Genomic DNA, 19318 nt, shown 5'->3' with positions numbered 1-19318 from the left:
ATAGTTTTCTAAGAAGAATGAAAATCACATGTCAGTTAGTCAGTCTGACATTTATTTATATACAATATAATGACATAATATAATAGTTAATGTTAGAAAAACTATGATACTCTTCTTGTTTCTGTTAATACTAAACTGTTTGCATGGTAGAAAGCCAAAATACTGCTGGCTTTCTCACAAGATTAACCAATGACTAACCTTGTGAAAAGATAGACAGACAGATCGATAGATAGATAGATAGATAGATAGATAGATAGATAGATAGATCGATAGCAACTACCAACGCTGTTTGTGTGCATGAGTATTTCCCTAAATACATCCATGGTATTTCCGCCGACCCGTTTGTTTGTGGTTGTTACCATGGTGAATCGTAGTATCATGGCTCCACTCATGCTGCCTTTTTATTGTGGTGGTGAACCTACTCTGAGTTGATTGAACCAACTCATATCAGCTGTTCTGAAACCAAAAACTCAGAGTTTCCATCTCAGGGTAAATCAACTCAGAGATCAGGGTTAGACTCAGAGTTTGTTAAACCTTCTACCTGAAATAGGGCCCTGATATGATATTTGTTTGTTTATTAGACATTTGACCACCCGCAGTGTACTGCTCGTCTTTAACATAGCAAAGCAAAAATCTGATGGTATTTTAAAAACTGGCAATTATAAAACCTTACTCTTCAGTCATATACAGTGTCCGTGTGCATATTGTACACAAATATATATATATATTTCTATACATACTGCTGAACCATGTCTTCATTTCCTACATCTGTCACTAACACATCAAACTAGTGATATTATTTCAAAGCCATTTGATAGGTCTTTAAAATGTCTCCAGATCTGTGTTAGTGCAGTGTAGTCTGTTTATTTTTTGTCACATTTACAGTACACATTTCACAAGTAAGAAACAGATCAAAACAGAAATAAATCATTTTTTTACAGCATGGAAAAAAAAAAAAAAATCATATAGTTATCTTTAAATATCTATATATATTCGTATAGTTTGAACATTAAGTCTGTCATATACTCACAAGATTTATTTCACCTCATTCCAGTACGTTCATTTACAGAAACTCAAAGAGTTCACACAGGACGGCGAAGACTGGAAGCTCCTGTTCAGCTGCTGTATTTTAAATACCTAACAACGATCTAGTTAAGACAGCAAATCAGGTGGGGGCTCACACACTTCACTCGTTAGTTATTTTGGGGGAAGAAAACACAGTAATGACCAGACATGCCGACAAAACCTAGCACTAAAACAGAAATAAATACAGGTTATATAGAACCTGGTGGACCTGACGCTGAGCAGAGGAATGTTTCCATGACTGGCTGGAGTTCCGCGGTCGTGTTAATATCAGATTTGCAACGTTGACATTTCTTTTTTTTGACTGTTTTTGGCGATAAATCCAAAACGTACCATACGCTGCACCTTTAAGCATTTAATGCGCCTGATGATTACCGAGACCTCAACAAGATGGTTGCTGTTTGATGAACTGGGAGTTCGAGGGAAAATAAAACCGAGGCTTTTCAGTTCTGGTTGGCTGGCGGGTTAATTCCTGGACTGAGTAAATTGCAAATTATTCTTCGGTGTGTTTTGTCAGTCGATGTGTCAGGTGGACGCATCGGCTTTGCATGCTGCAAAAAACAACACACTGAGCAGTGAAAGTTTGCACAATCAGAGCTGAGTGTTTGAAAGTCAAATGAGTTTCCTCCAGCTGATTAAAACAAGCACCAGCCACCGGGCTCATGTCGTTCTTTTCCAGCTTAAAAACTCTGCATTTAAGTCGAATGTGTGTTTTACGCTGAAAGCAATCATGAGCCGGGCTGGACCTTCTATTACAACACCTGCGAGTGAAGAATGTAGAAAATTTAGCATCAAACCATCAGAATCTTTAACACCGAGGTGGGACTGGAGACACTGCTCAAGACATAAGACTGAATGACATGAGGATAGGGGGGAGGAAGGAGGGGGAGGAAGAGGGGGCTCAAAAGATAGGAATGTAGTTGTCGATCTTGGCGCGGTGCCGCTGTGCGATGCACTCGGCGATCCACACAATGTTCCTGCACTCCTGCTCCTTCAGCTTGACGTAGGCGTAGAAGACACTGAAGTGGAACTGGTTGAGGAAGGCCAGCTTGTTCAGCTTCACCTGCAAGGAGGAAGGGGGAGAGGGAAAGAAGGAGAGGAAGAGACAGAAGGATGAGTATACAGACATCACCAAACAAAAAAATGTCAAGCAACCTCCTAATATGGGCTTACATTAGCTTTTTGCAGATATAAATCATGTCTGCCAATATGACATTGCAGTACAGAAATGACAAAATAGGTCTGAAGAAATTTAGAAATTGATAGGAATGTCATTTACAGAGCTTTTTTTTCATGGAATAATCTCCCAAGTAACATGTTTTATCAATGGAAAGTAAAGTTTTAAAAAGAAACTTAAATTTTTATCTTGAGGTTTTATAAACCCATGTGTCATGTTGTGTAATATAGTGAAATGTATTTTATTTTATTTATTTTTTTAAATGTCTGGTTGTTTCCTTGTTATTTTGTTTTATACTTGTTAGAGTTTATGTTTCTTTTCTTTTCCTGTATATGTCATGAAATGTTTTAATATTGTCTGATTGAATGTTGTTTTGGACCCCAGGAAGACTAGCTGGTCGTCTAGACGTCAGCTAATGAGCATCCTTAGAATAAACTTAAGCTCCAGTCTAGAGACATTTAAAGTGTGAGTGATGACAGAGAAGGTTAGGAGCAACACAAGGCTGTCATATTCAAGGACAGCCACAAAGCATCTGTTACCACATCTACCACATTGCTTTTGAAACGTTTCCAGTGGAAGTCAGTGTACTGTATGTCTGCTCATGTGTGTGTCACCTCATGCTCGAAGAAACGGTCCTCCAGTGTTTTGTCGCCTGGGTTGCTGCCGGCACCCTCGAACAGCAGCTTGTACTCCTGAGGACAATAGGCAAAGTTCAGACATATTGACAGTGATGGTGATTAACAGTAACAGACACCAACAGAAGAATCAACAATATTTTAACAATCTCTACAGACACACTGGCTGCCTTAACTTTGTATACAAAAGCCAGAGGGATTGGTTTAAAAAACAAAAAAACAACAACGACAAGTTGTCAATTGTTACATTTTATATTTCAAAGCTGAGGGGATCTCAGCAGGCCAAAGGCTTTTGGACTTACAGGATAGAAATCAGCGATGGCCTTAACCTGCTCGTAGTCATCTGCCCGGGCCAGCTGAGCAAGGCCTTCTGGGTAAAGCTTGCCGCAGTGGGGGAAGAGCTTGGCGCGGTCCTCCTTGGACAGCTCCGTGCCGAACGAGTTGATGGTGATGATGAAGGCTCTCCTGTCTGCCTCGAACTGCAGCAGAGACGGGAAGGTCAGCGGAGCAACAAGTGACCGACTGAGCTGATACTTTCACCCAGGTCAGTTTAATAATAGAATAAATCCATATAGTTAATACAATACCCTATACAACTTTGCTGACACTACAGGCATTTTTGTTGGCTACAAAATGAAAACACCAGAGGCCCGTAGGTGACAAACTTGACCCCTTTTCTTAAGCAGAGAACAAGTGGAGACATCAGTGAAGGTCCATATCTGCTCCATAGCAGAACTTCCTGCTGGCGTTTCAGATTTTAATTCAGACATAAGTCCTGACTAAGTCCGGCTGAGTGTGTGTATAGTTTGTTTTCTCCCTGTAAAACAGAGCAGAGACCCACCTCCAGAATAGGACACATGGTATCAGCCGTGGTTCCTCCGAGGTTGGAGCAGAACTTATAGAAAGCCTCCAGGTAAGCCTAAGAGGGCAGTTGGGTCAAAATGTAAATTGAGGTAACCAATAAATAAATACATAAACAAAATCATTCCAGTTATTTAAAATGTTATTAGTTTAAGAAAAATCATCATCATTGTATCAATTTATAACAAAACTAATCTTGATGTATATTATCTTTTACTCTTTTATCACTTTTTTCACCTTTATTTACATTAAAGGAACACGCCGACTTATTGGGACTTTAGCTTATTCACCGTATCCTCCAGAGTTAGATAAGTCCATACATACCCTTCTCATCTCTGTGTGTGTTGTAACTCTGTCTGACGCACCCACCGCTAGCCTAGCTTAGCACAGATCCTGGAGGTAACCGGCTCCATCTAGTCTACTGCTCCCAATAAGTGACAAAATAACGCCAACATTTTCCTATTTACATGTTGTGATTTGTATAGTCACAGCGTGTACAAATAACAAGGTCACATGAGACACAGCCATCTTCTAACCGTATACATACTGGGAACTATATTCTCAGAAGGCGAAGCACTGCTACTTCTGCTACTTGGGCGGAGTGATTATTACTCCAACTCTGAGCAAACTCCAGATGAACTCTCTGCTCCTCACCAGGGGGCTTCTCACGTGCTGCAAGCAAATCATTCCGCCCAAGTAGCAGAAGTAGCAGTGCTTCGCCTTCTGAGAATATAGTTCCCAGTATGTATACGGTTAGAAGATGGCTGTGTCTCATGTGACCTTGTTATTTGTACATGCTGTGACTATACAAATCACAACATGTAAATAGGAAAATGTTGGCGTTATTTTGTCACTTATTGGGAGCAGTAGACTAGATGGAGCCGGTTACCTCCAGGATCTGTGCTAAGCTAGGCTAGCAGTGGGTGCGTCAGACAGAGTTACAACACGCACAGAGATGAGAAGGGTATGTATGGACTTATCTAACTCTGGGGGATACGGTGAATAAGCTAAAGTCCCAATAAGTCGGCGTGTTCCTTTAAGACTTTCACTGAGAGTAATGCTCTCTTTTTCAGGAACGCCCTGATGACACTCACATTCAGTACAACTGCAGTCTGATCGGCTACTGAGCAGCCAGTCTGGGGAATAGAACCAACGACATCCAGACACAAGCTCGTTTCTCTAACCTTTAGGCCACCACTGCCCCAAACTGCTAAAATATTCAACGAAGTATCCACAATCCTTGAGTTGTTGTTGATATCTTCTTATTTTACATCTCTTTTGTTTTAATTTTACTAACCAATTGCTGTTGTTTCAGTTCATACTACCTTTTAGTCTGTAAACTCTCACATTAGTATGTTTATAATTCCTACGACCATAACTACAATATGCTTTACCTTGTAAAGTGTGTTACGAATTATTTCAATGTTCATCTCATCCAAATCCTGTTCAGATATGCAGTCCTGGAAGAAAGCAGCTGAAAAGAAACGAGAAAGAATTTACATCGAACCGACAGAAAGGAAATCTTGGATGTTTTGTAAGCTTTGGCGCCATCTGCTGTTCTGCAAGAGACATTACGATTAAGTTGTCACACCCTCTTTGCCGATTATCTTAGATAGATAGAGATAGATACTTTATTCATCCTGAGGGAAATTTTAGGCATCCAGTAGCTTAGACAACCATAACACAACAAACACACATATATCTCACATACATAAAAAACACTCACATAAATTTAAAGAGTTAACAATTTGTGAAGTGATTACAAAGGTCTGGTATGGACTGACCATGTGGTGCAATGACCATGATAAAGTGCTATGGTAGAGTGTGTGCAATGGTGGTAGTGCAAAAGTGAACAGTGCAGGGATTGAACAGTGCAATAGCTTATTATTAAATATTAGCTATGACTATGAAAAGACAAGAATGTAAACATAATAGAATTGCTTGAATTGAACTGTATGTAAATAGCAGGTTATATGGGAGGTACGCACCCAGGGGCGTGTCCACCAGGATGGCGTTGTAGAGCTCGGCGGGGGTCTGAGCGATGTTGACCGCCTCCATCTGCTCGAAGCTGCCCAGCGGGTGACACTTTGGCACCAGCTCAGAGATGGCCCGCTGGTGGAGGGTGCCCGTGATCAGCAGGATGACGTTATCAATCATATAGCTGTACCTGCGGACACAAGGTGGGTGGAGAGAGGTTGTAGCAGGATCACTGTGAGCAGACTTTTGGCTTTTTTTGTTTTTTTTCTGATAAAAATCATCATATATGTTGTATAGCAATTTTTAACACATTAATAGTCTTCAATGTTTTTTAAGCCAAGGACCCCTCAGCTGATAAAGAGATTGAGCAGGGACCCCTCCCTCCATCTTTAACCATATATATTGTATAAAATTGAGTTGCAAATTAAACCGGGCCTACAATAGCGTGTAGGGCGGCCTAAAGCCTTTATACTGTACATACCTTATTATGGTGCACAGAATATTAAGCTATTAAAATAATAATTGTTAAAATACTCATATTTATAAATCATGTCTTAATGTTCAATCATTGGGCTTAACTGCATGCTACGTTATGGCTATCTACCTATAGGCTAGTAAGCCTATCATCAATAAAAAAAAAAAAATATATATGTTGGATTCATGGTAATGTATATTTTCCGACATATACTGTACATACTGTATCATTTTTTAACTATCTAACAATAATTTGGAGGCCCTCCTGCAGCAACTCTGAGGATCCCCTAGGGGTCGCGGACCCCCTGTTGAAGATCTCTGCTATAAGGTATATTTTCCAATACCTGCTAACTGTTTTCAAAGCATACCATAACATGTTACATTCATTTCAAGGCTTCCATGGTCTGAGTCAATTATAGTACAGAATAAAAACAACCTAGTGAAACAGGAAATCTAGGGACATTTAGTCCCCTTTATCTCAGTGAATAATGCATCGTAACACATTCATGGCCAAGAACAACTTTCAAATAGGGCTGTTCGATTATGGCAAAATCTAAATCACAATTATTTTTGGTCAATATAAAAAATAACAACTATTTTTACAATTTCTCATTGACCTTTGGAAAGACGTTGCATTTATTGAACTAAAAAACCTTGAAACAGTTAAACAAATCAACAGTGAAAACACCTTGAACTGTAAATTAGGGATGCACCGATTGGGAAATTCTGGGCCGATACCGATACCGATGTTTAACATAACAACTTGGCCGATGGCCGATGCCGATGTTTTTTCTTTTTGTTATTTATTCCTTCTTTTGTGCCACGGAAACATACAAGTCTTTCGGCTCTTGATCACACTATCCTAGAATGAGCACAAATTCAATCAGACCAATTTATGAAACAAAAACAACCTTTAATGTCACTTTCTGGTTGACATTAGTTATAACCTTATTTATGACAAGTTCTTTTCTGAAAAATAACATTCAAAAACCTTTGACTGCTAACTAATCAATGAAAAGATTGTTTCAGTACATTGCCCAACAAAATTATTTGAGTGGTTTTTCTGATAAATAAAAAAAAACGCATCAACTGTAAATGCAAAAACAAGTGAAATAAATAAATTATGTTATTAAAATAAATAAATTATGTTATTCATAAATACAAACATAAATAGGGCTATCTTTCACTTTGTGTATTTCTCATAAAGTGACGCCGGCTCGGCAGCGTGTAGCGTGGCTCCATAAACTTCATCAGACTCCGAAAACCCACGTCCTCCACTACAGAGAAAGGCTGGTCATCTAAAGCGATGAACTCCATCACCTTGTTTGTTATTTGTTTCGCTTTGGCGCTGTCTGGAGGCAGCTGTTTGGCTTTCTCAAACGCCGTGTCAATTGAAGTCTGAGTCTTACCGGGGGTTTGCGCTTTCTTGGCGGCTTCATTTTTCCGTTTTTGGTCAGCTTGCAGGTAATCGCCGTACACCGCCTCGTGCCTGCTTCTCCAATGTCCAATGAGATTTGTTGTGTTAAATGACTTTCTAACAGCCCCCCCTCTTGAAATTTCAATGGAACACGTATTGCAAACTGCAAAACGCTGATCTTTCTCTGAAACTGTAAAATATTGCCACACGACCGCCATCTTCTTTGTTTAATCTAAGTTACTGAGGAGAGTGCGCGGGTGCCCTCTTCCGTCTCGGTCTCTCCCCCCGCCCAAATAAAAAGAGGGAAAAAAAGTTTCTCCTGAGCACAGCGTTCATGACACATATAATCATCGGCGAATGTCATTTTTATTCCCCGATGGCCGATGGCAGTTAACGAGGCAAATATCGCCCGTTACCGGTGTTCAGCCGATGCATCGGTGCATCCCTACTGTAAATTTCCCTTATAAAATACTTTACTGTTTTAACTTAAGACGAGGAGTTAACTTGCACAACGTAATGTGCAAAATAACTGTTTTTCTTTTGAGCTCAAATCAAAATCGCGATACAAATTTGATTAATTGCATAGCCCTACTTTCAAAATTGTCCCTGCTGTTGGTTCATTTAAGGACACTAAATGACTGCTGGACAGCTAAAGAAATTGCGATACAAGAAACAAATGATTTTAATGACATTTATCTAAGCTTTTGTCTTCTGAGTTTGTTTTTTTCCAAAAAAGAAAAGAGAACGCCTGCACACTTGCTTCATGGCACAAAAGTTGAATTAAGACGTTTCAATCCTACTCAGATCTTCGAAGTGCCAAGATTGTTTTTGTTTTTTTCCAACAACATAAGTCATCAATGGTTTTGTATTACAGCAAATGACCATCAGTTCTCAGATGTCAATGCATACTTGAACGCACCAATGAGTTTCCATCCAAATGAGTTTCCATCCAACAGTCCCTGCATACAGCTGTACTACCACAAGATAACATTACTTTGACAGAGAAAAGAAAGGTAAATATTCACTGTTATGAAATAGCAACCTCAAACAAGTTTCTCCAAGATAGATAGCGGGTTAAACTGGGATTTCCCAGTTATCCTGGATGATTTAAGCCTTGACTCGGTTTCACGAAAGCAGAAGCACCTAAGTTACCATGGAGATTTATTCTGTGCAGCTAGCCTGCTCCTGACCAGGCTAACAGCCAGGATTTATTAATCCTGGAGCCTTTTTTGTTCACTCAGCAGTGGTTTTACCCTATTGTTATCAGCCTGCATTAACATGTAATGTAACACATGTACATATTGCTTAGAACTGCATAATATATCTTTTTTTAATCATCATTGCGATATCAACTGGCACAATATACGTATCGCGAAAGGCTGCGACATATCGCGATAGACAGAGATTTTTTGTGTTTAGTTGAAAGAACATAGCAGTAGAAAACTGCTTTTTAAAATGTTACTGTCGTTCTTTTTTTAGTGGTGCCTTTTATGTTTAATTCAATGTTCAATTTGTTCAATAAAAGAATGTTAGAAATGATTTCCTTTCGTTTGTTTCAAAACCAACAAGCAATTTCTTGTATTTTAGAAGAATACTGAAAGCAGCAGAAATGCAGAACTGAGTACACTTTAATATCTGTTTATTTATCGCAAGTAATATCGTTATCGCGATATTCAACAACGATATCGCATATTTTCCTCATATCGTGCAGCCCTAATGCAGCTGTTCAGTTAAATACTATTATTAACATTGTTATTATTTTAACATTGTGACCATTATTTTAAAAATGATTCACGTGATAGTCGTTACTACATGTGTGTTTCTATAATGGTACAAACAATGGCTGACTGGTCAGAGACCAATAGATCTTTTTAGATGATTTATTTATTTTTCTATTCTTTAACCCTCCTGTTGTCCTCGGGTCAAATTTGACCCTTTTTTTAAAAAGTTTCTATATCAGAAATTTCGGTTTCTTTCAACCAAGTTGTCAAAACAAATAACGTGGATGGTTCCCTACAACGCTCTTCACAAGTTAAATAAACGATCAGTTCATTACTTTCATTGAATTTGGGTGTTTTATTCAATTTTATAGCATTTGAAATTCTTTTTATAAAAGAACGTTGAAAAAAAGTGACACAAATGTCAGAAAAACTTTTAAAAAATGCCAAAATGTCCCATAAAAAAGCACAGAAAAGTACAGATAGAAACATTGGAAAAAGTGACATAAAAAAATTAGAAAAAAGCTTTAAAACCGTTGGGAAAATGTGACTAAATAATGTCGAAAAAAGTGACAAAACCATCAAGACCAAAACGGTCGACGGGAAGACAACACAAGGTTTAACAATAAAGGATCATGTATTTTACTCATGTGCTTTTTATTTGCCATTCTTAGCACACAATTTGTGTTCTCTCCAGTAAACTGGGACTATAATTTGAGAGGACTGTACAATTATAAAACATATCCTAATTGTACAATCCTCCTTAATTATAGTCTTAGTTCACTGGACCAGTAACTATCTAGTGTTGTAGGCTATTGTACATTCATGAAACAACAGGGAGAGGGCACCTCAATGGTTTTTGACCTTATGTTTTGCTCGGGGGAAATAACAGATGAATACCCTGTTACAGTCATGTTTACAGTGTGCATTGAGTTTATCACTTAATTATCTTCATAGTTTCTAGATTTTGGAGTCCAATTTTCTCTTAACTGAAACCATTCTGCTCACTTTTAATCCCAAATATACAACTGTTAATGTGTGCAAATCATTAGTAGCCAAACTCCTTGAATGTTATAATTATTACAGTTCAGAGTCATGGTCACATAATGTCTTTTTTTAGGCTACTTACACATTCAGTCGGTCCGCGATTGTTTGAAATGTTTTCTCTCGCTGTTTGAGCACAGCTGCAGTGTTTCTTACAAATAATGGGTTTCACTTCATCAAACTTCCATTAGAAGCTGCTACTCACTCTGTGAAAAGTATGCACAATGCATATTTTCCATTTTAGCATCAGTAAATCTGTGATCGACCTTGCAGTCTGTGAAAGCCGTGAACGTGCATCTATCTGAATTAACATATGGTATGCTTTGGAAAATGGTCCTCAGTTATGTGAAGTGTGTGTGACTTGTAGTTAATGGGCACCTATAAGACACTTTCACAAGAGTCTTTTTATCAACATTGAAAATCAAAAGTTGTTTTATCCACCAGTTTCTCTCAGCAAGGCAAAAACTACTTCACAGAATGCATGATAACCATATTGAATAAGAGCATGCAACAGAACATACTGTGAAAAGTAAATTTACTGCAACTTTAAAGCTACATGAGATGATTTTTACAATGCTATGGTCAGGGTGTGATTTGCCGGAGGGGGGATGCGTGGAATTTCCCCCTTTCTAGTCTACATATCTCTGCTGAATTATTTTTATCCCCGGTGGGGACTAAATGTATGCCCCCCCTCAAAGTGATCAATGCTACTTCACCAATTTACCATTATAAACCTAAAATAGAAGTATTTTAAACTAAGTAAAGCGCTGTAACGTGAACAGTCTGTAGTGCCATAGAACGATAAAATCCGAGCGGCAGCTGCTGGTTGTATTTAACCGCTACAGAGCTCCAGGACGCCGGCTACCAGCAGCAGTTGTTTAGCCGCCAATAGGTGACTGTGAGCCGGCTACAGGCACCGCCAGATGACGGTCCTTTCAGGGGCCGTGGTAGTGGAGTTTAGCCAGAAAAAGTGAGCGTCATGCGGCGATGACAGTTAAGTTTAGGCACCAAAACGACTAGTAAATTTTAGGAAAAATATTGTGGTTAAAAAACTCCCGAGGAATGAACGAGCGTTTCCTGGGTGAAAGTATTTTGTTTTCACCGCAAAGTGAACTCCGCTCTCCGGCTTGAAAGTGCTGTTTTATGTTGACACCACGTTGTGCTATTTGAAATTATTTTCCATTGGATATTAAAGTTCATAAATAGGTGTTTTGGCATGCCTGGCCGTGTGGCACTATATCCATGGTATTGGAAGGGGGATTCAATTCTTCTTCTTTGATTCAATGTTTTGTTTTGTTGTGCATGATCAAAACACATCAACAACTCGCCGCTTTTTTCAAAAATCGCACCCTGGTTATAGTTCAAGAAGTTAGGAGTTATTTCAACACGACAGCTTTCTACTTACGTGATGAAGTCCATGAAGCTGGCCAGCGGCTCGTACGACTGGTTCCTCATGTGGCGAAACTCCACCACCATCTTCTCCTTCAGCTTGTCATCGATAACGGACACAGTGAGAGGAGACGCCTCGTTTGCCAGGAAGCTGCCATAGTCTGTACTCTGCAGGTGGAGCTTCAGATCTGCAGGGGAGACACGGGCGGATTAGAAAGCCTTGTTGTGATTGGTGGTAATAAGTGTGAAAAAAAAAAAAAAAGAATCAAGCTGCAAGACCAGTAATGAATCCTGAAATTCCCCTGCTCAACATCCATCTCAGAACATTACTGGCAGAACCATACCACTATGTATGCATGTTTTAGCAAATTTTGTACACTTCATAGCTGCTGACCAGTCTTTAAAGCATACTGCAGTATTTCTGCAGGACATAAAGAGTATGTAAAGTAATTAAAATATACTCCACCTTTAAAAGCTGCAGTAATAAACACATTAATACATCAATAATTATGATCCACGAATATTTGATTGTGAAATGGGCAATTGTGCATAACGAGTGCTTTAACTTTTGGTATATTTTGATTCTTTTTGTGCTTTGACTAAGGGAGGAAGCAGGACTACTTTTACTTCGATTCTTCCACCACTGCAGGATTGTGAAGTGACGTTTAACAACATCAGTGAACATTTCCTCTCAGCTATGGAAGAAAACAATAAGCGTTTACTGCAATATAATCTCAGTTATGTTGATGTGTGACAGAAAAACGGTCGCAATCAGTTTAATCGTTAATGACTATAATAAACTGCGGGAGTGTCAATAGAGCCATGACACCTGCCATTTTGTCAACGCTATAGTGTCTAAAGTAAAAGTAACAGTGTAAAATCTCTTCCTACTGTAATTTCACTTCCTCTAGGAAAGCCCATCATTGATCAACAGACAGCTATATCTGCTTAGCTTGGGTTAGCATTATGTTAGCTAGCTAGGATTTAGAGTATAGCAAGCTTAAAATAACAAATATCAAATACGATTTCACAGTTAATCCGTGTAAATTGCCTTTGTAAAGCTTGACGACTACCACTAAGTGACAATAATACAAAATGGAGTGTCGGATAGTATGATAAAAAGCAACATTATAGTTAAACCGAGCTAACTAGCTAGCTTTGAGTCTGACAGCTTGCGTTAGCTTGAATTAGCCCTGTGCGGCTAGCTATTAGCCGTTAGCTAGCATCTGGTTTAACTCACCTTCCAGGGTCTCACACTGAACAAGGTTTAAATAATCCGCCTGGGACAGTATACCAGCTTTAAATCCTCTGACTAGCCCCTCCAGGTAGCCGTTGTCCACGTTAAAATATAGCTCGGAGAAAGGCATCCTGTCTGACCGTCAGATCCGTCTCTCTCTGCCGCTGGTGGAGAACCGTCAGAGTCCCGGTTGTTAGCGTTAGCATCAGCTGACTGAACCATGTGACCATCATCTGACCGGTCATCCGTGTGTGTGTGTGTGTGTGTGTGTGTGTGTGTGTGTGTGTGCGTGTGTGTGTGTGTGTGTGTGTGCGTGTGCGTGTGTGTGTGCTGCAGTAGGGTACTAAAACTAAAAGTGCTCATTTTGCAGAATGGCCCATTTCAGAGTAATGTATCTAAGAAATTACTGGATTATAATTATTGATACATATTGATTAGGCTATGTTTAGGCAACATCACCTTAAAAGCTGGTTATGAAGGAGCTCATTTTGAGTAGACTACTTTATATAGGCTACTGGGCAGTGGTGAAATGTAACTAAATACATTTACTCAGTACAAATTCAAGGTACTATGTAAGTTTTTTGAATTTCCTGCAACTTTATACATGTATTCCACTTCACTTCAGAGGTAGCCTACATATTTTTTATTTTTTTCTCCACTACATTTGTCTGACAGCTTTAGTTACTTTTCAGATGACAGTTTTTCATCCCCTTCTTGGCCAATGAAAACCATTTATCTCTAGATGTAATGATTTTGAATGTTTGTGATAAACTAAGAGGAAGAAGTGTTTCTTTATGTGTTGAGAAAATTCTTACTTCTTAAGCTAAACAATGTCTTTAAAAAGCCTCTTGGATTAGCTGGAAAATGCATCGTCACAAAGCTGAAAACAGGGCTGTTTTTCTGACTTTTTAGATTCTCACAGGACAGCAACTTACACATTAATTCAGCAACAAAAGCAATCCAGAAACATCAGATATAATAGGAATACACTGACAATGAATATTTTACTCCACAAATGAATACTTTTACTTTTTGAGGACATTGCAGATGCCGGCTGTGTAAAACACCAAAGACAAAAGAAGAGTATGGAAGACAGCCTGTGATTGGTCGACACACTCGCCCAACTGCATTCTAGGAGTCAAGATGGCTAACAGTAAAATTACATAGATAGTATATAGAATGGACCAACAGATCCCGTTTCTCTGGACGGAGACCAGTGAAGGATATTAGAAGCACTTTTCCGGTGATGGCTGAGCGTTACTGAGCAGCCTCCAACTGAGAGAGACGACGTAGATGTGACGTGAGCAACCTGTCTGAAAGTTGGAAGTCTTCTGGTAGCTGTGCCAAGAGAAATCTCAATCATTCTCAATCTTGCAGAGACGGAGAGCGTAGGTATATGGAGATAACATAGGCACAGGCTAATTATTGCTAACTAAAATTCTAGTTAACATTAGTAATTAAACTTAAACAGCTAATGTAAGTCGAAACTGCCTGCAAGCTTCTCTTGCAATGGACAAATAAAGTCTTTAAACGCTTCAGATGTAAAGTTATTTGCTGTCAAAGTGACGTCAAAATGAATGGCAGTCAATGGAATGCTGTGCTTGTTAGCATCAAAATGGCGCTATAGGAGCTACGGGTTGTTGACAGACGCTTACCCCCTTGTAAAATTATACCTTTTCATGCAAAAAGATGAATAAATAACAGTTCAGTTGTGGATTCATGGTTCTGGAATTATTGTAAAACCCTCTGAAAAGACACTAAAGCTCTAGACCTGATTACAAAGCTTCTGAAATAATAATAGCTTTATTTATCACCTTTTACAGACAAAGTCACAAAGTACTTCAAAAGAAAGAAAATGTAAAAAAAAAAATAAGACCCAATAACAGTAAAATGATGGAGCAAAAAAGAAATAAAACTTAAAAACAAACAAAATTACAAACATGAGACAAAAGCCAGTTTAAATAGGAAGGCCTAGGATCACATGGAATACCTCTTTAGAAAGGCTAAGATGTTAGCTTTCATGTTAAACAATTAGAATGATGCTAGCTTGAAGCATGCGGATATATCGAACATTACGTATCTAGATTTATAGATTCAGAATTTTCGATTTATTAGAAAAAGACACTGTAATTCCAGGATTGCTTAAAAATATTCTGGAAGGCCTATTGCACGGAAGACCTCGTTGAAACGGCACATTTCTCTGCTTTCAAACAAAAAAAGAAAGTCTCTACACAGTATTGACCTGGAGACATTGAATATGACATAAAACGTGTAGTTTGCTGTCATATTTGACTAATAGTTTAATGTTAATTATTAAATGAATTTATGTAAAATTAGCTTATATTTTAGGTTTTCAAAGACAAAAAACAAACATCCTGCACTGATTCTGTTTTTAATGAATCTCTCTTATTCACTTTTGTATCTTTGTTTAAGAGAGGTATTCTGTAGGAGTCAGAGGGTGGGAGTGTAGCTATGTCTGTTGGTGTGTTATTGTGCCAAGCAGTGTAACTCTTAGCGGTGCAAAGCAGACTCCAGGACTGATCGTCCCATCCAATACAGCAGACATCACTGTCTCCTTTCCTGTTGATTCCTCTGTATGTCACTCCTACATGAACCATTCCTTTGCACTGGGCCTCCCAGTAACAGCGCCCATTCAGACCCTCGCCACACAACAGCTGTTTCCAGCTGTCAAATCTCTCCCGATGATCAGGATATGGCTGCTTCTCGTCTGTTGCTGTCAGACACGAAGAGGTTTCTGTGTGCTGTGTCTGGGTCCAGTGAAAGCTCACAGAAATCTGAGGGAAGAAATAGGATACAAAAACACAGTGTTACGTTGACTGCACCTTGCAACAACTACAGTACTGCAGCTTCCACCATGATTGAAAATGACGTTGGTTCAACGGAAACATCACTTGCTACTGATTGGTACGGGTAAAATAAAATAACCCCCACTTAACAGGAACACAGTGCCAGAATGAATAAAGTGAAACTAAATGGCAATAAATTACAAACCACTTTTACTGCAGGATAAGGTGACCAGATTTCTGAGACAAAATCCGGGGACATTTTCAGCTCAGAAGCGTAATTACCTCTTAACTGAACTTAAAACGGGGACACTTGTCTATTTTAAAGTGCCCATATTATGAAAAAATCACTTTTTCTGGGATTTGGGGTGTTATGTTGTGTCTGTGGTGCTTCGACACACATACAAACCACTCACACATGCCCACTCTTTCAGGTCTGCTTCATAGAAGATCAGATTTCCTTTCTCCAGCTGCTCAAAAGCCAGTTTTCCAAGAGTGAGAATGCTCTTCTTGGTCTCTGTGTTCCAGACTGGATCTGTCGCTGCACTGCTGTGATACTTTACATTCCCCTGTTTGGTCTGAACCACCAGGAAGTGGATGTACATCTCAGTTAGGGTCTTGGGCAGCTCTGCTCTCTCAGTGGTTTTCAACACCTGGTCCAGAACTGTCGCAGTGATCCAGCAGAAGATTGGAATGCAGCACATGATGTGGAGGCTTCGTGATGCCTTGATGTGGGAGATGATTCTTTTGGCCTGCTCTTCATCGCTGTATCTCTTCCTGAAGTACTCCTCCTTCTGTGGGTCACTGAAACCTCTCACCTCTGTCACCATGTCAACACACTCAGGAGGGATCTGACTGGCTGCTGCAGGTCGTGTAGTTATCCAGAGGCGAGCAGACGGAAGCAGTTTACCTCCAATGAGGTTTGTCACCAGCACGTCGACTGAAGTTGACTCTGTAACATCAGTCAGGATCTCATTCTTGTGGAAGTCAAGAGGAAGTCGACACTCGTCCAGACCGTCAAAGATAAACACAACCTGGAACTTTTCAAACTTGCAGATTCCTGCTTCTTTGGTTTCGGTAAAGACGTGATGAAGAAGTTCCACCAAGCTGTACTTTTCTCCTTTCAGCAAATTGAGCTCTCGGAAAGTGAATGGAAAGATAAACTGTATACTGTGGTTGGCTTTGTCTTCAGCTCAGTCCAGGATGTACTTCTGCTTTGTCACTAGAGTTCTGACTGGTTCATTTTTTCCAGGTAAAGGTTTAAATATATCCTCACTTCTGATTGTTGTTTCTGAACTTGTCGGTTTTTGGGATGCTGCTTCTATCTGTCTGACCTCATGTTGTTCATTGGCCTCTCCACTCTGTTCCTCTTTGACGTAGAGTTCCGTGTAGCTCCGACTCAGAAGTGTTTCCTGCTCTGGCAATCCCCTCGAACAAACTCTGAAATGTGTTCTTCATTCTAGACTTTAGTATACGTTGGCAAGTCGCAGCAAGAGTTTCTGAGGATCAGTAAATGGATTTTGCTGTAAATATGTGAAATGAGAACACCTTTTGATGAATGCATACATTTCTCAACGCTCTTATTCGCTCTTCTTCTGCTTATCACAAATTACCCTAATTTGAAATAATGATGCTTAATAAAAACTACATTATTCAGGAATCCAATCCCACATTAACAACCTTACATTTTGAACAACTTGTTTAGACTTTTGGCTAATGTCGGTTCATATTATCAGAAGGGGTATGTAATTCATAAAAGCATCTTACTGCTTTGCAGGGAGTCAGCCAGCTGCTCCTGCTTCATGTTCCTCAGGAAGTTCAGTGTGAGCTTCATAAATGCATCTCTGTTGCTGCTTCTCTGCTCTTCTTCTTCACCTTCCATTACTTCAGCTTCATTCAGCCCCTCCAAGTGTTCTGAAAAAAACTGAAACATCTTTTGACCTAAATTTGCAGATTATCACGCATTATTAGGTATTGTTTCTTGATTGAAGCAAATTTAAATTGCTGTTTATGACATGAAATGGATTTTGTGTCCAAAATAGTTATTGTAGGTACAACCTGCTTTTTCATGTGACACTTGCAACTGCTATAAAACTTGTCACACTTGGATCACAGCCAATGCATGTACAATAATTGACTGTTATGGCCAAAGTGTGATCAAACAGGTTTGAATGTGTGGACATTTCCAGACAGTACATCTGAAGAAGGCTTTAAGTGAATGCCAAAACAGGCACAGACAGCTTGCATGCCTTTGAATTTGTACTTGAATCTATACAATATTGATCTTGAAAGTGATTACAACTGCAAAGATAGAAATCACATAATTCATTTTCACTAATGCACATACATGTTTAGAAGATTCAATTCATTGTTTGCACCATACGATGTGAAACGTTATACATTTCCATACCATGAAAATGGAGTCTAGGTTCTGCTGATGCTTCTGGACAGGACAAATACTGAGAACCTCTGACCTCTTCCGGTGAGCTCTGTAGACCCAGAAAACAAGAGACCAATTTACACAGAAACACACGTGGACATCTGTTTCTGGTTTTTCACACACACACACACACACACACACACACACACACACACACACACACACACACACACACACACACACACACACACACACACACACACACACACACACACACACACTTTCAAGTCAAGTACCTTTACATAGCTCTAATATAAATGGTTCACATTTGTGTACTGTTAAAAGTTACTCTTTAAAGTGGTATGGACAGTTTTCTTGGATGGAATACAGTGTAAATAAGGATGAGCTTTTCTGCAGCATGTGAAGACATTTCCCCAGCGGCGCTGACAGCCCATCAGCGAGAGAGGAGTTTGTTTGAGTGCTGGCCCTCACAGAGGTAAACATTAAGTAAAATGTGTTTCATGCTTCTTGCCTTATTATTTAAGTAAACTAGTAACCCTCCTATTTAGGGACTGCTCGTTATTTGTTTCAGGGGCCACTGGAAGAGTTTCGGGACCTTTAGTCAAAATAGACCTGACCCTCCCTTCACCAGCAATATATTTTAGATGACCCTCCAAAATGATGTGGAAAAAAGGGATGACCCTCCCCAACAATTTACTGATGCCTTCTGTACTGGTTTGCGCTTGGCAAAGACATACAGACAGCCATTGTTTTTCTACAGCCACGACATACGTGACTAAACCTCTGCATTCTCATCTTATGCATCACACTCCTCTGTTATGGTGTGGTGGCCATTTCAGTAGATTTACTCACTAACATTGTTGTGGAAACACAATAAGCATGGATACTAAATGCACACTTCCTGCATTACTGCATTACTTCAAATACTAAGTTAATCATCTAGTAAACTAGTATTCATATGAATTAAAACAATAAAACATTGAGACCATTCAGCAAAGCACACTGGGTAATAACAAATCCAACACTATGCTATGCTATGTTGCTATGGACTCGTCACTAGGCTTCCTCAGTCATTCCGAATGAAAATGTAAATTTAATCGA

General features: G+C 39.3%; 1 protein-coding gene across 1 annotated transcript; it reads right to left on the bottom strand.

Moving 5' to 3' along the window:
- Positions 1 to 754: 754 nt before the first annotated feature.
- On the bottom strand, positions 755 to 13279 carry LOC116067239 (V-type proton ATPase subunit d 1). The gene is made up of 8 exons (XM_031323611.2): positions 13016 to 13279; positions 11792 to 11963; positions 5745 to 5923; positions 5151 to 5230; positions 3737 to 3814; positions 3198 to 3374; positions 2875 to 2952; positions 755 to 2146 (listed from the first exon to the last, which is right to left on the bottom strand). The coding sequence occupies exons 1-8, from the start codon at positions 13140 to 13142 to the stop codon at positions 1985 to 1987; spliced, it is 1053 nt and encodes a 350-aa protein (XP_031179471.1). The 5' UTR covers positions 13143 to 13279; the 3' UTR covers positions 755 to 1984.
- Positions 13280 to 19318: the final 6039 nt, after the last annotated feature.

The sequence above is a fragment of the Sander lucioperca genome, chromosome 3, assembly GCF_008315115.2.
Source record: "Sander lucioperca isolate FBNREF2018 chromosome 3, SLUC_FBN_1.2, whole genome shotgun sequence".
In the NCBI taxonomy this organism is placed as follows: Eukaryota; Metazoa; Chordata; class Actinopteri; order Perciformes; family Percidae; genus Sander; species Sander lucioperca.
This window is presented reverse-complemented; position numbering and strand designations above follow the sequence as displayed.